Source organism: Pelophylax lessonae (assembly GCF_965119305.1).
Source record: "Pelophylax lessonae genome assembly, chromosome: 4".
Taxonomy (NCBI): domain Eukaryota; kingdom Metazoa; phylum Chordata; class Amphibia; order Anura; family Ranidae; genus Pelophylax; species Pelophylax lessonae.
The window spans coordinates 586,358,057-586,375,485 of NC_138771.1; the positions used below are offsets into that span (position 1 = coordinate 586,358,057).

Below are 17,429 nucleotides of genomic sequence, written 5' to 3' on the forward strand. Positions count from 1 at the left end.
TGGCCAAAAATTTTTAAAAAAATTGGTTTTTACATCTTTTTTGGGGGGAATTTCATATAAAAAAATGTTAAAAATATTGTTATTTTTTTCAAAATAAACGCTCTTTTTTTGTTTATAGCGCAAAAAGTAAAAATCGCACAGGTGATCAAATACCACCAAAAGAAAGCTCTGTTTGTGGGAAAAAAAGGACGTAAATTTCGTTTGGGTACGGCGTCGCACGACCGCGCAATTGTCAGTTGAAGTCGCACAGCGCCGAATCGCAAAAAGTGGCCTGGACGGAAGACAGCAAAATCCTCCGGTGGTAAAGTGGTTAAGGACTAAGTCCGGTGACGATATATAGGAGATACATCATTTGACTACATGCTTTATGCACAGTGAGATCTGGTAAGAGCATAACCTTTGGGATTTGCATGTGGTGAGGTGGAGGCATACTTCCAACAACTGTTTACACATCTTGGTGTGTGTTGTTCCTTCCCATGGCCCCACTGGAAGCATAGTTGGTGATGGACTTTGTCACTAATTTGGACTCTAATATTCTGCACATTGATGAATTGCGAGAGCTTTGCTAATGCAGAGTTTAATTTTATTTCATTTTAGGATTGTGTTTTATGATTAGTAGCGCTGCTTGTGTTGATTAACATTATTGATACGCACCTTTTATATACATTGCTAAGATTGTCTTCTCAGAAAGATATGCAGTACCCTGCATCCTCCAGATCTCGCCAAAAGAAAGATGATGTCACCCTTGCCTAGACACTGGGGACGGGGAGGACCACCTAAATAATTATCCTTGCTTTTTAGCTAAAAGGTCCACTTTAAAAGGGCAATGATGAGCGCATCTGTCACTAAAGGTGTTTGTTATTGCACATAGAAGTGGGAAGGAGGTGCCAACTAGTTTGGTGCTACTTTAGTCTATAATGTGAGTCACACAAGTAACAGTGGTGGGTTTCAGTACTAAACGTGGAAGGGAGATGTGTCTTAACACACAACTGGAGGAATTAAGCTATTGGAAAGGTGAGAAAACATTGTCTAATCACTGTTACTTCACTGTAGATGTGACAGCACAAGATAGCTCCAACCACCTCCCTCAACCTTCTTATGACAGGATTATTTGTCAGAGGTACCGTGGGCAGGATCTGCTTGTGTATCTTACTGCCTTCCTGTGTCTATACTATACCTCCCAACTTTTTGAGAAGGGAACGAGGGAAACCTATTAGCAAAAATATGTAGGCATAGGGCACACCCCCCTGCCACATCCTCTTAACCACTTAAGCCCCGGAAGATTTTACCCCCATTCCGACCAGGGGGTATTTTGCGATTCGGCACTGCGTGAATTTAACGCACAATTGCGCGGTCGTGCGACGCTGTACCTAAACGAATTTGACGTCCTTTTTTTCCCACAAACAGAGCTTTCTTTTGGTGGTATTTGATCACCTGTGCGATTTTTTGATCACGCGCTATAAACAAAAAAAGAGCGTCAATTTTGCAAAAATAGCAATATTTTTCACATTTTTTTATATGAAATTCCCCCCAAAAAAAATGTAAAAATCAAAATTTTTAAAAATTTTCGGCCAATTTGTTTTATGCTACCTATGTTTGGTAAAAAAAATCGCAAAAAGCGTATTTTGATTGGTTTGCGCAAAAGTTATCGCGTTTACTAACAAAGGGAAAGATTTTTGTCATTTTTGTTGTTTTTTTTTTTAACGCGTAATGGCGGCGATCTGCGATTTTTTTTGCGGTACTGCGACATTGCGGCGGACAGATCGGACCCTTGACTGACATTTTTGACACTTTTGGGGTTACCAGTGACATTTCTACAGTAATCAGTGCTATACATATGCACTGTTACTGTAAAAATACACTGGTAGTGAAGGGGTTAACTTTATTTGGAAGGGAGGGGCTGTGTGTGTCCCTAGGGGCGTGGTTTCTACTGTGATTGGCTGTGGCTCTAGCTGTAAGGACACTGATCAACGGATCTACATACCAGATCCGTTTTATCAGTGTCTTTGCAGCGAGGACAATGACAGGCAGTTTGTTTACACAAGCTGCCTGACATTCTCCCTCTCCCCCGCCGATCGCCGAGTGACCGGCGGACATCGGGTCCGCTGGTCACACGCGCGGGGGGGTCCGTGACCACGCGGGAGCGGGAGCGCGCCCCCGGGGGCGCGCGCTCGCTCCCTAGACCCTCACAAGCAAGCAACGTAGCCCTACGTTAGTTTGCCTGTGAGGGGCTGACCGCCGACGTAGATAGTCGTGCGGCGGTCGGCAAGTGGTTAAAGGAGAATTATACAAAAAAAAAAAAAAGATTAGTTACCACTACTATTCCTTTAAACTGGATTTTGAAATTTTCAAATGCAGCAATTTAGAAATTGAATGAAAGGAAATACTTTCTGAAAGATAAATAGTGCAAATTTTTTTTACAACTATATAGATCAGACCAAAATGAGGGACAAATGATGAGGAAAGAGGGACTTTGTTCAAAATCAGGGAGAGTCCCTCAAAATCAGGGACAGTTGGGAGCTATGTTATAGGCCAGGGGTCTCCAAACTATGGCCCTCCAGTTGTTCAGGAACTTCAATTCCCATCGTGCCTAGTCATGTCTGTGAATTTCAGAGTTTTACAATGCCTCATGAGATGTGTAGTTCCGCAACAGCTGGAGGGCCGGAGTTTGGAGATACCTGCTATAGGCCCTGGTCAACTGGAGAGAATCCACCTGATTCACATGAGAAGCGTTTTAACCTCAGGCAATGAGGGGGGTTCTTTACTGTTAGGGCTACAAGATTGTGGAATTCTCTACCACAAGAGGTGGTTTCTGTGGGTAGTATGGAGGCTTTCAAAAGACTCTTAGACTTACATCTCAAGGATCAGGACATTAAGGGCTATGTGAGATGATTACAGCCACACACACCCACACAGGTTGAACTGGATGGACTATTGTCTTTATTCAACCTCAACTACTATGTAACTATGTAACATATAGGCATTGCATGCTCAAGTGCCAGTTGGAGGGATGAGACATCATAGAGTGGTCAAATCATTTTCAGGGGTCTGGTGAATTACCAATGGCTATGTTGAGAATCTGAAGATGGCGTTCAGACAAGGATATTGCTGATATTTATTTCGGGCTGGCATGTTGTGGGAAGGGTTTTGTGCCACGTTAGTCTATAAGGTCATTCACAGAAGCAACAGTGGTGGGTCTCAGTACTAAAGATGGAAGGGAGATGTGTCTCAGCACACAACTCTTGAGGAATTAAGCTATTGGACAGGTTAGAAAACATTGTCTAATCACTGCTTTTTCACTGTAGATGTGATAGCACTAGGGATCTCCAGGAACCTTTCTCAACTTTCTTATGACAGGATCATTTGTCAGAGGTATCATGGGTAGGATCTGCTTATGTATCTTACTGTCTTCCTGCATCTATGGGCACTGGTCTACTGGAGAGAATCCACCTGGTTAGCATTGAATGCCTAAGGGCCAGTTGGAGGGTTGAGACCTTGCAGAGTGGTCAAATCATTTCCAGGGGTCTGGTGAATGACTAATGGCTATGACCATGTTTAGAATCTGAAGATGGGATTTGGACAAGAATCTGGCGGATTTTTATTTCAGGTAGACATGCTGTGGGAGGAGTTTATTTGGCAGGAAGGGAAATTCCTTTTAACTTTAATCAAAAACTTGACCCCAGTCACATCTGAATGTCCGGACCTTTACTGTTGAAGTCATTAATTTCCTTCTTGCTAACGAGCTGAAGATTCCCAGATGAAGAGGCTGCTGAAATGGAAAAATAAAGTCATTTTTAAATATACACTTTATACAAAGTATAACAGGCAATTGAAGAATGAAAATGGTACAGAGAGTATAGGGGAATATTAGCAGTGTCTCGTGTCTTGTTTCATAGGTATCAAAAAAATCTTCTAAATGACTCATTGTTTTACTGGCCAAATCTTCACCTGAAAATACGTTTTTGTATCAAGTTGTAGCTCGTACATGTTTTGGAAAAATCTTGGCAACTTTGAGTAAACAGCTCTAATGGCTGGAATACACGATAATAAAATTGGCCGAAAATTTCCGTTCAGCGAGCGATCGGCCGATATTTTACTCGTTAATGTCCAGCCATCAATGAGCGATATTGATATTGTGAACGAAAAATACCGTTTGAAAAACCCGAAAAATTCTGTCGTCTTGTTTGCGAAAGAACGATATTCTATACGTTGGTGTTGAGGTCGTTCAGTTTAAATCTGTATAACCTCATCACGCACGAACACTGTTTCGATGGTCGGCGGGCAACGGTCAGGCGATATTCGGACCGTGTATGTTGGTGGTCGAATGATCGGGCGATATTCTAATCGTGTATTCACACCATAAGGAAGAACAACACCTCTCAAATCCACTGGTTCAAGAGCACCCTTAAAACAAATTTATCAGTTTAAAAAACTAAAAACAAGGCCAACTAGCAAAACAAAGCATTTAATACTAAACTGTCCCACTTCCTGCACCAATGAACTTCACTTTCTTCGAGTAATGCTTTTTAGCTTCCAGCACACTTCTGGATGTATCAGATGTATGCATCCCTCCCACTGTGCCTTGTAGTTCACTCCATCAACCCCTATATAACTTCTGTGTCCTATAGTGACATAGGAGCCAGTGGATGAAACCATAGAGATCAGTAAAAGATACTGTATATATTTTGTCTTTTTTGGACACTGATGATGGAAATAGCATACAGGGGGAAACTGAAGCCAACTTGTCAGAATGAGGCTGTTGTAGAAACATCACTGCCAATTGGTTCTCAATGCCTGGTGTCCCTTGCTTCTACTCTCCCATTATTCTCCTCCTCAAACTCAGAGCCCAATAGGTAATGTACTCTGGTGGAAAAAACATCTCAATGATCTGCAGTGCTTCACTGCAAACAAAGGGCAGCTGTGGTGGTGAAACCAACAGAATCATGCTGTTGTTGACCCCTTAAAAACAAATAAATAAATAAAAGACCCTAACAAAATAAAATCCAAAAAATAATGCACGAACAGCCACCCAAAAACACTACAAGCTAAATAAAACCTTGGCCAATGATGGCTTTGGCAAATGCATTATAGGACGTTCAGTAGGACAATGCCAGATGAAAACTTCAAAAGTTCAGTATTTTAACTAATTAAGTTCATCCCTAGTTGTCATATATACAGTATGTATACAAAATCTCTAATTTCAGCATTTTGTATACTCTGACATGTCTGAGCCTGCTCATGCTTAAAGCGGAGTTCCAGTGGTTTTTGTGTTTATTAAAAGTTAGCCGCTACAAAAAGTGTAGCTGCTGACTTTTAGTAAACACACACTCACCTGTCCCACGGCCCAGCGATGCGGCCAGCGGGAACCTTGGTTCTCTCCCTCTTCTCCCGCGGCGCTGGCATCACTACTGTGGGCACCCGGCTGTGACAGCTTGCAGCTTCAAGCTGGGGCAATCTTCTGGGACGTGTCCCAGAAGATTGCAGGGAGGGAGGGGGAGAGAAGAACTTCCGCTCGAGCCGCCTAGGCAGCCCGAGCGGAAGTGAGAGTGGTACCTGTCAAAACTAGGTACCCGCTCCCTCCCCCCAAAAAAATGACATGCCAAATGTCATCCCGCTCCCACGTGGTCACGGACCCCCCCGTGCGTGTGACTGGCGGACCCGATGTCCGCCGGTCACTCGGCGATCGTCGGTACAGAGGGAGAAAGGCAGGCGGCTAGTGTAAACAAGCCGCCTGTCATTCTCCCCTGTGTAGAAACAGTGATCATACGGTTCTACTATGTAGGACCGTTGATCACTGTTCCTACACCTCAAGCCACAGCCAATCACAGTTAGAATCACGCCCCTAGGGACACACACCACCTGTCCCTCTCAAAAAAAGTTAACCCCTTCACTAATTTTACAGTAACAGTGCATATGTATAGCACTGATTACTGTAGAAATGTCACTGGTAACCCCAAAAGTGTCAAAAATGTCAGTCAAGGGTCCGATCTGTCCGCCACAATGTCGCAGTACCGCAAAAAATCGCAGATCGCCGCCATTACGTGTTAAAAAAACAAAAAAAATGACAAAAATCTTTCCCTTTGTTAGTAAACGCGATAACTTTTGCGCAAACCAATCAAAATATGCTTTTTGCGATTTTTTTTTTTTTACCAAACATATGTAGCATAAAACAAATTGGCTGAAAATGTTAAAAAATTTTGATTTTTACATTTTTTTTGGGGAATTTCATATAAAAAATGTGAAAAATATAGTTATTTTTGCAAAATTGACGCTCTTTTTTTGTTTATAGCGCATGATCAAAAAATCGCACAGGTGATCAAATACCACCAAAAGAAAGCTCTGTTTGTGGGGAAAAAAAGGACGTCAAATTCGTTTAGGTACAGCGTCACATGACCGCGCAATTGTCCGTTAAAGTCACGCAGTGCCGAATCGCAAAATAGGCCCTGGTCAGGAAGGGGGTAAAATCTTCCGGGGCTTAAGTGGTTTAGTAAATAGGGGAACATCTAGTTTGAGACCAGAGTGCAATTTCTTCTCACCACTGTAATAATGACCAGCACTACAGAGATCCTATTAGCTTGACTACCCTGTGGGCCAATGGACCAAGCTGATCAAGTCAAATGTTGGGATAGAAAAGAGACAATAGGCCTACTAAATAATTTGTAATGACAATGCTTGTGATGGCATTTTGGGAGGAATGGCCATAGAATAATCTTCAGTCAATCAAGTTGTGATCGATTTTATTGTTCAAATATCAGGTTTAGTTTGACTCCAATGACAGAAGCTGATCTGGCTTGTGTGCTATAATTTTACCTGTAAAGTGCTGATACAGTATATGTTGGCTTCAGGATATCCCTTGGCTAGGTTCTAGTACTGTTGCAGTTAATATAAACAAGTAGTGGAAGGAATGAGAATGATGTGCTGGTAGGGCAGGTGATGTGTATATTGTATATGTGCATATATGCATGTGCGTATTGAGGAGAATTACCAACCAAGGCTAAAGAGTTTAAAGAACAAAAGATAATGTCTTGCATACCGGGGGCCAAAAATTAACTGTATATTTTCTTTAAAAAAAAAAAAAAAAACAACTTTAATTTTGCATGAATGATTTTTTATTGTTTTAATTTTTATTTAAAGACCAAATTCAGGATGGGGAAAAAATCCTTGCAGTGACCCCACAATCTGACAGGCTCCTATGCTCTCCAAAACTCTCTTCTTCTATCCTCCACTCCAAGCAATGGGTGGTCCCTTTAAGTCATCACATGCAACGCAGGGCTATTAGTCCTTCTTTGTATGTGATGGAGGTAAGAGTGGAACCGTGGCAGGGAGTGCCCTAGAGAAGAGCTGCAAGAGACCAGTTGCACAGATTGAGTGGGCTGGTAGAGTTGGCGGATTTTTTTAGTTTCCTGGCTTTAAATACTGTAAGTCCAGTTCAAGACTGACTCAAAGGGTGACTTTTTTTGGGGGGTATTTACTTGAGTCAAGTTACCTGAGCCACTTTGTAAAATATTTAAAGATATTAACCACTTAAGCCCCAGCCCTATTTTGGACACTTTTTGTTTACAAGTTAAAATCAGTATTTTTTCCTAGAAAACTACTTAGAACCCCCAAAAATTATATATATTATTTTAGCAAAGACTCTGGAGAATCAAATGGCGGTCATTGCAATATTTTTTGTCACGCGGTATTAGCGCAGCGGTCTTTAAAACGCCATTTTTTTTGAAAATTTTTGAAAAATCACATTGCACTGCATTAAAAAAATACTAAAAAGTAAAGTTAGCCCATTTTCTTTGTAGATTGTGAAAGATGATGTCACACCGAGTAAATAGATACCCAACATGTTACAGTTTAAAATTGCGCCCCCCCCCGTGGGATGGCGACAAACTACGGTCAATAGAAATCTCAATAGGCAACGCTTTAAATTTTTTTAACGGATACCAGTTTAGAGTTAGAGTGTATCTCTTTTTTTTTAATCATTGCTCATGCTCTGGCGATCGCGGCGATACCTCACATGTGTGGTTTGAACAGCGATTTCAGTCGCGGCTCGACTTCCTTATACGTTTTTTTTGTGCGCGAGCTAACGGTGACGGCGGCGGCTAAAAATTTTTTTTTTTCCTATTTATTTTATTTTTTTTTAACTTTATTACAGTTTTAAAAAAAAAAATCTGATCACTTTTATTGCTGTCACAAGCAATGTAAACATCCCTTGTGACACCAATATGCAGTGACAGGTACACTTTATGGAGGGATCGAGGGTCTAAAAGACCCTAGACCCCTCCACTACACTTCCATGTATGCAAAACGCCGAAAACAGAGTTTTTGCATACAGCCGTTTTTTAAATTTGCCGCCTTTTGCAGCACAGTAACCCGGAAGTGACGTCATGAACGCTGCCTCCGGGTTATGTCATCAGAGACCCGATCAAAGCCATTTTTCCGGCTTTGATCGGGACTCCATTCAGCCGGCGGACGTGCCGGCTGGGTGCTCAGGGTTCCCGGTGGGACGGGAGCCCCGGTAAAATTCACGGAAGGCGGCGGGAGGGGGGGGGACGTCCCCTCCCGCTCACCCAGGTAACGATCGAGCGTCCCTACCGACGGAAAGCCGACCATTGGCACTAAACCAGGGTACCAGGATGATGCCTCTAGCTAGAGGCATCATCCCGGTATACCCCTGCAAAGTTACCCGACGTATATATACGTCACTTTGCGGTAAGTGGTTAAACCAACATGCCAATCATACATATGTATAGATACTAATTGATACATACTATATTACCAAAAGTATTGGGATGCTTGCCTTTAAAGTATTAGGATGCTTGCCTTTACAAGCACATGAACTTTAATGGCGTCTTAGTCCGTAGGGTTCAATATTGAGTTGGCCCACCCTTTTACATAACAGCTTTAACTCTTTTGGGAAGGCTGTCCACAAGATTTAGCAGTGAATCTATGGGAATGTTTGACCATCCTTCTAGAATCGCATGTGGAAGGCCAGGCACTAGTGTTGGAAATGAAGGCCTTGCTCGCAATCTCCTCTCTAATTCATCTTAAAGATGTTCTATAAGATTGAGTTCAGGACTCTGTGCAGGCCAGTCAAGTTCCTCCACTCTAAACTTGCTCATCCATGTCTTTATGAACCTTGCTTTGTGCAATCAACGTATTGCAAAAAAGTTTCAATGTCAATAAATGTAGCAGAGTCTCTACTGCAGAGAAACCAAAAAAGTGATCATATTCCACAGACTGTCCATGTGTTCTTACCAGAATAAATTGCACTTTCAAGCAATGAAAAGCCATGAAAAAATATAAACAGATAATATAATCTTTATAAATTTGAAATATAATAAGAAAAAATGTAAATTCTTACAATTGGAGAATACGGTAACGAATAAAGCCAGGATCAGTATATACAATAATGCCAGTAGTCCATAGGAAAGCCATTCTGGGTTTTGCCTGTAATATCTAGACCATCTATTGCCTAAAATGACAACACAAAAGGGGATGTTAGTTCACCAGACATTTACAATTCCAAAATTAGTATTTTAAAGACCAACACCATTTTTACCTTGACCCTATTGTGTTGTTATGCATAGCTTTTTTCTTGCAGTCAGGATTTCATGTCTGCTGATATCATTACATCTTTCCCTCTGGTGGTGGCAGTGGGTGGACCTCACTTTTGGACAGCATGGCGTTCAGATAACAATGTGTGAGCACCGCTCTGTCCAGTAGTACTGGCAAGTCCAAGCTATGTGAGGGTGCGCCCCTAGTGTACATGATGATCTGGGCTAATGGGAAGTGGCCTGGATCACACTGGGCATCATTCAACCTGGCAGATGCCATATACAATGTTAAAGAGCAGGTGAGTATTGAATTCAAATCTGCCTTTTTTATTTTTACACTTCCTGGGCCTATTTGGTTTTTTTTTTTGGTTTATTTTTCAAACGTGGAGTTGGACTTTAATATACACTGCTCAAAAAAATTAAAGGAATGCTTTTTGATCAGAGTATTGCATTAAGTCCATTAAACTCCTGGGATATGGATCTAGTCAGATATCAGTAGCAGAGGGGGTTGTTAATCAATTTCAGCTAATTTGGTGTTAATTAAATTAACAACAGGTGCACTGGATGGGCAACAATGAGACAACCTTCAAAATGGGAACGGTTTTATAGGTGAAGGCTACTGACCTTTTTTTTTTCTACTCATCTTTTCTGACTGTTTTTCACTAGTTTTGCATTTGGCTAGGGACAGTGTCACTACTGGTAGCATGAGGCAATACCTGGACCCTATAAAGGTTGTACAGGCAGTCCAACACCTCCACGATGGCACATCAATACGTGCGATTGCCAGAAAGTTTGCTGTGTCTCCCAGCACAGTCTCGAGAGCATGGAGGAGATTCAAGGAGACAGGCAGTTACTCTAAGAGAGCTGGACAGGGCCGTAGAAGGTCCTTACCCATCAGCAGGACCGGTATCTGCTCCTTTGTGCAGGGAGGAACAGGATGAGCACTGCCAGAGCCCTACAAAATGGCCTCTAGCAGGCAACTGGTGTGAATGTCTCTGACCAAACATTCAGAAACAGACTTTATGAGGGTGACCTGAGGGCCCGACGTCCTCTAGTGGGCCCTGTGCTCACTGCCCGGTTTCGTGGAGCTCAATTGGCATTTGCCATTGAACACCAGTATTGGCAGGTTTGCCACTGGCGTGCTGTGCTTTTTACAGATGAGAGCAGGTTCACCCTAAGCACATGTGACAGACATGAAAGGGTCTTGAGAAGTCGTGGAGAATGTTATTCTGGGTGTAACATCATTCAGCATGACCAGTTTGGTGGTGGGTCAGTGATGGTCTGCAGAGGTATATCCATTGAGGGGTGCACAGACATCCACAGGCCAGACAATGGCACCCTGACTGCCATTAGGGTATTGGGGTTAAATCCTTGGACCTGTTGTCAGAAATCCTTGGACATTGTTGTGCACCAGGAGGAACCCAGGACCTACGCTGGGCTGTGGGTCCTGGGTTCCTCCTGGTGCACAACAATGCCCCACCTCATGTGGTGAGAGTATGCAGTCAGTTCCTGGAGGAAGAAGGCATTTATACCATTGAATGGTCCCCACGCCCGCCTGACCTAAATCCAATAGAACACCTCTAGGACATTAGGTTTCGGTCCATCCGATGCCACAAGGTTGCAACTCAGTCTGTTCTGGGGCCCAATGATGCCCTGGTCCAGATCTGAGAGGAAACACCCCAGGACATCAGCCGTCGTCTGATTAGGAGCATGCCCCGACTTTGTCAGGCATGCATACAAGTATGTGGGGGCCATACAAACTACTGAGTACCATTTTGAGTTGCTGCAATGAAATTTAAGCAAAATGGACTAGCCTGCTGCACCATTTTTTCACTTTCATTTTCGGGGTGTCTTTGAATTTAGTCCTCTGTAGTTTGATCATTTTTATTTCCATTAAACGATGTGACATCCTTTCATTCCTAACAAATTACCCAGTCCATATCAGTATAGATACCCAGCATGATATTTTTCTTCATTGAGATCTGATGTGTTTTCAAAGTGTTCCTTTAATTTTTTTTTTTTTTAACAGTGTATAAGAAAACCATAGGGTACTGCCAAACTCTAAATCTGAATAGTTCCACTGCTTCAGCAGGGATTGTCAAAATTTTGATCATATTATGGTCATTCTTGCTTTACAGAAGTCATTAGAACTATCCCCTTCTATTGAATGGGAGTTTTGGAAATTTTTTCTTGATCAGCCACATGCAGCCAATTGCTGATCAGTGTATTCTGACAGCAGAGGAGACCCGTTGTCAGAATACAATGGCCCAAAGGTAAGATTCCTCCATCCACCTCGCTTGTATAGATGGGGGAATCCATAATTTTTTTGATTACTGTCTGGCTGATCAAAAAAAATAAAAAATGAGGCATCTATGGCCAGCCTAAAGTTGGACGAATGTCAGGAGACATTTGTCAGGTTAAAAAAAAGAACAGCTGACATTTGGCCTGTGTGTATGTAGGTCTGTCCAACAGATGCCAGCTGTTTGGCAGGCTTCTGTCAGACAAGCATGCTGGAAAACCAGCAGCCGACTGACTCTCGATCAGCACTCTCAGCAAATGGCTGAGATCTATGATCAGAGTGTTCTGGCGGGGGGGCTGTCCCCCTGTCAGAACACAACAGCTCAGCGGGGGAGATCACTGTACTAATTTTGGATGGTTAGTACAGCGGCTCCGATCGGAGCTGTCAGATTTTTTCTTGCAACCCATAAAACTGTTAGTGTGTTCCAGGCTTTACATTTTACAGTGTATATACACTGGCTTCTAAGGAATTGTATTATCATTGTCATTAAATAACATTTTCTCTATCGTTCATTGATGGACGCAATCTCTGTTCTTCATAACAGTAGGGTTATACTGCCCCCTATAGGAGTAGGACACTAAGCAGAAAAAAGTTCTGGCTACGTCCCAGGGGGGTATATCCCTTCTCTCTGCTATAGGATGTCAGTTTTAATCTGCCTAGTCAGGAGTAAGGACCTAGTTCCTTGCTGGGATCTGTGGTCCTGGCAAATAGTTTTTTCTAGTTAGTTTTTTTCTCTGGATTTTTTACCTGTGAGATCTACAAGCAACTAAGCCGGATCTGGGCGACGGGCTGGATATATAGATCCAGTGGTCACCCCAGCCTGGCCAGCGAGCGAGCGCAGACCCCAGCTTCGCGCTAGGTCGGCCGTGACACAGTCCCACCGGACAGGGACTGGCTCTGCGAGTTAAATGTCTCGCCAAGTCGCACACGACCGGGTCTAGGCCCAAGTCGCAGCGTTCCTATTGGCCGACAGCCCCCCACTTTTTTGGAGAGGGGTTCTGTCAGGAGATGGCACCCACCTGTTCCAGGTATGGTGAGTAATTGTTCCCCCCTCCCCCTGGTGGGTTTTGGGGTGGACGCGGGCCCCTTCCTAGGATGGTCCGACCCCTGGGATTCTCCTCTGTCCTGCCATGCACCCCCCCCTTACCTGTCCCCCCTCCTCCCCTCTCCTACTAGGGATATGGGGCGTTTGCAGCTAACCCTGGGGGCTGGGACCAGGCATCAAGCGGTTGCGCCGCTGGCAGGGGGGATTCACCTGTCACTACCAGGGCCCCCATCCTGTTTGATCCCATCCAGGAGGCTGGGGGGTCCCCTCGGAGGCCCCCAGAAGCTCCGCAGGCCGTGTGGGGCTGCCATTTTCTTGTAGCCCATGTGCTACATAGGATCGGTGGCCATGTTTCTGTAGCCCGGCGGTCATGTTTTTGGAGTCCTTAGAGACATTTTTTGGCAGTGGAGCCCCTCCCTATTCCCTAGTGCTGACATACAGGTTTTTTGCTTCTGATCAAGATTGCTGCAGACACGTGCTGTACAGACATCCTGGTGCATCTCTGGTGCAGGTGGTGAGTCTGGGGGGGTCTCTCTCTCTGCTGAGCGTCTTCAGTGCTTTGTGCCTGACCTCTGGGAGCGCTTTAGCGCAATGGGACGTTCCTAAAAAAAACTTTTTCTGCGGGTTTTCCCTGGTGCGACATGGACCCTGTGGAACACGTTTCCCCACCTGACCCCCTCTCGGAGGCCGCAGGGCCCTCCAGATCCCAGCCATCCATGGATGCACTGTTGGCGGTCCTGGAATCTTTTGTGTCCTGGGTGGAGGCAGCATTTAAGGGGCAAAGTTCCAAAAAACGCCCCCTGCCTACCCCTACCTCAACTGATGGGTCAGATTCTGAATCTGATTCATCCATCGCAGACATGGGTCTCCCTGCTGGGTCTACTGCCTTGTGCCCTGTCTCCTCTGATAGTGAGGATGACACCTCTCCCTCCGCCACTGCGCAAGAAAAGGCCCTGGTGGACACACTAGTTGTATATGTGCGTGAAACCTTAAAATGGAGGACACAGCTGCGACTGAGGTGCAGGTTACGTTTGGCACTCACAAGCCATCCAGAGCAGCAAAGGTTTACCCCTTTCCCGTGTATTTTGAAAACATGGTCAAAAAAAGAGTGGGACTGCCCAAAGCGCCCCCCTGGGGTGCCTAAGCTGAGGAGTTCCTTATAAAGAAGTGGACTGTACCACCTACGGTGGACCCTCTGGTCTCCAGACTGAATAAAGCTACCATGATTCCAGTGGAGGATTCCCCGTCCTTTAGGGATACGGTGGATAGAAAGGCGAAGTCTGTGGCCCGCAATATGTACTCCCTGGGGGGGTCTGCACTCAGACTGGTGTTTACTATTGCCCTTGTGTCACAAACCTTGACTGATTGGGCTAAGTTACTATGCTGTGACCTGGAGGAGGAACATCTCCCCCCTGCCTTTGCGGAGCTGACGGACCAGTTGATTCAGGGGCTGTTATTTCTTTGTGATGCCTCGCTGGATGTGGCTCCACTATTTGTGCGACTGTTGGTGTCCGGAAGTGGTAGTTTGGCGTAAAATGCTGGTCTGCGGATCAGACTTCCAAGAAGGCCTTGTCTGATCTACCTTTTCAAGGTGATCGCCTTTGGGGCTACCCTTAATGACATTATCAATGGTCTTACAGGGGGTAAGAGTACCTTTCTCCCACAGGCTAACAACGGTTAGGAACCTCGCCGTAGACGGGTCCCTCCTTTTCAGCACACAAGTTTTTTTGTCCCTCAGGGTCAAGGGATAAGGGATGAAAGTCCTACATGGCCCCCTCGGGGGGCTCCAAGCAACCCTGGTCTGGAAAACAGAAGTCGGGTTTCTCCAGACCTGCAGATAAGACACGCGTTGTTACGCCAGCAGGGGATATCGGTCCTGGGTTACCTGGATGATCTGCTTCTCCGTGCAGAGTCTCCCACGGCACTGGTGACAAACTTCGAGGTCACCACAAGAACACTGGAGGGGTTCAGGTGGATTCTGAACCTTCAGAAGTCGTCCCTGGTTCCTTATATAAGACTGGATTATCTGGGTCTGACTTTGGACTCATTCTTAGCCAGGGTGTTTTTTCCTCTGGACAAACTTCAAAAACTCCAGACTGGGATTCAGCTATTGCTGTCCAGCAAATGGTCGTCCCTTCGGACTTGTTTGAGAGTTCTGGGACTGATGGTATCATCCTTTGAGGCGGTTCCTTTCGCTCAATTCCATACGAGAATTCTTCAGAAGGAAATCCTTCTCAAATGGAACAAATATCCAAATTCCCTGGACAACCAGATCCAGCTGAGCCAGGTATCCTGTGGGTCCCTGATATGGTGTCTTCGGTCCCCGACGCTCAAACAAGGAAAATCCTTCCTTCCCTTATACTGGACTGGACAGTTGTCACCATGGATGCAAGTCTGTCCGGGTGGGGAGGTGTTCTCAGCAAGCTTTCCGCTCAAGGGGTCTGGTCCCTGGAAGAATCCAGGTTACCGATCAATGTTCTGGAGCTGAGAGCGATCACGCTTTGCCTAGTCCACTGGACTGAGTACCTTCAGGGCTGTCCGGAGCAGTGATGTCTGGTGAATAGAGACCCATAAAATCTTACACAAGTAAGATCGAAACGTACTTCTACCCACAATATGTCTGTTGGTTTGGTGGAAACCCGCATAGGATCGCTAAAGCTGTTTTTTAGGGTGTTCAGATTGACATTTCACAACAGAAATATGATGTGATAATGCTCACAATACTTAAGATGGACACTTGCTTTACTTGTATCCAAGTAAAGCATGGTACATACCACTAGTTTTTTTTGGTCAGCGGGTTGAACGAAAAAAAAAAAACTGACAGCTAAAGTTTGAGCCGCTGTATTAATGATCTGACATTAGTACAACAATCTTCCCTTCTGTTCTTTTGTGTTCTGACAGGGATGCCCCCCGCCATTGGCTGAGGGCGCTGATCGGGAGCTGCTGGTTTTCCAGCATGCTCCTCCAACAGAAGCCGGACGGTTTTTATTTTGAACCGCCTGATGTCGCCCAACATTCGGCCCGTGTGTGCGGGCCCTAAGAATTGTTACTTTTAACTCCCATTCCCTGCATCACCTTATTGGTGGCTGCTTAATCACATTGACAACTAGTATTTAGGTATGAGAGGGCATACCTGAGCCAGTGATCAGGAAACTGGTTACTAGTAGCATACCTGAGCAACCCAGTTTTGGTGGGTCCCAGCCATTCGACAGGAGAGTGGCATGAGGTACCTGGAGGTAAATTGCAGCTGAATAAGCCTTATTTGACCTAACCTTTAAAATAAACATAACCCCAAGCTATATTAGTTATAATTGGAAAAATGATAACAGCTTTTTGAATGAGTGTTTTAAGTGTGTGTGAGTGTATCAAATTTCAACAAAAATCTGCACATTTCCGTAATATTGGACTCATCGAGAATGGCAAAAATAAGGTGATTTTAAAGGTACAGTGGGTTTTAAATTGCTTGAGGGTTACTGAAGCTTATTATAATTACCATTGACTAGTTCTTATCTGAAAGACTTATTAGCTTCATAATTTTACAATGTTTTAAACAAAAAACAGAAAAGAAGATTTAGACACAAATCACACACACACACACAAAACAACAATCAAATACATAAAAAAAAAAAAAGAAGAAATTACCCTTAAAACACATTCCCTCCAAAACACAGAAATCATAGATTTTTTTAAAGCAGATTTTGCCCAAGCAACTGAATGAGCAGAAATGAGAGTTTATACTCGTAAAGAAAACTCGCCAAAGGATAAATAATTTTTGCAGAAAAAACTCTATTCTCATTACTGTTTAACAATACATACGAAAAGTTGGTTATAATATATGTATTTCTGCACTATGCACATTAATCTGCATTTACACTCCCTTACATAAGTCCACTGGATTTTGTGCAAAAATATACAAAGGGCAACATGCAAAGAGCAAAAACCCTTGACAAGCAATCAGCTCTCTTCCAATAATCATTTCTCATTGAATGATTTCTTTGAATTAATAATGTGTGGCTTTTTTACACACTATTCAGATACAGGAATTAATTTCTTACCTGAATTCTGCAGATCGAGAAAAGTGCTTTGGTCCGATTCCATGGTCACAGTTTACACTATTTTGACTTAACGGGTTTTATGCAGAAAACAGCTGAATCAGGAAGGAAATGGTTGAGAAATAGTTTATCCTATCCTTTTTGCTGAATGGGATTCTGAAAGATAAGTGCATCCTTGTGGACACAAAAAAGTTATATGTGTCTGTAAACAGGTCTGTTAAAGCTGAACTCCAGGGAAATATTGAAGACTGAAACTAAAGAAGTATTAAATCCAAACTGAACAAGTTGATATACTGCAGCTTACCAGTTCTTAGATGTGGTGGCTCCATTAGGTAACTTTTATTAGGCCCCTTTCACACGGACGGTGTGCCCGACGGACTCCATTTTGCTCAGCGGGGATCGATCCGCCGATCCATTTTGCTCAGCGGGGATTGATCGGCCGATCCCCACTGAGCAGACGGATGACAGCTCCGTCTCCGCTTACA

At 44.0% G+C, this 17,429-nt stretch overlaps 1 protein-coding gene across 1 annotated transcript in view; it reads right to left on the reverse strand.

Moving 5' to 3' along the window:
• The window catches only part of LOC309553989 (hepatic lectin-like), a 34,946-nt gene extending 17,891 nt beyond the window's left edge, over positions 1-17,055 (reverse strand). The window contains exons 1-3 of the mRNA XM_082255509.1: positions 16,948-17,055; positions 9,356-9,466; positions 3,704-3,766 (exon numbers count right to left, since the gene is read on the reverse strand). Coding sequence (XP_082111635.1) covers positions 3,704-3,766; positions 9,356-9,466; positions 16,948-16,990 — 217 coding nt within the window. The 5' untranslated portion in view covers positions 16,991-17,055. The remainder of the gene's footprint in view (positions 1-3,703; positions 3,767-9,355; positions 9,467-16,947) is intronic.
• Positions 17,056-17,429: the final 374 nt, after the last annotated feature.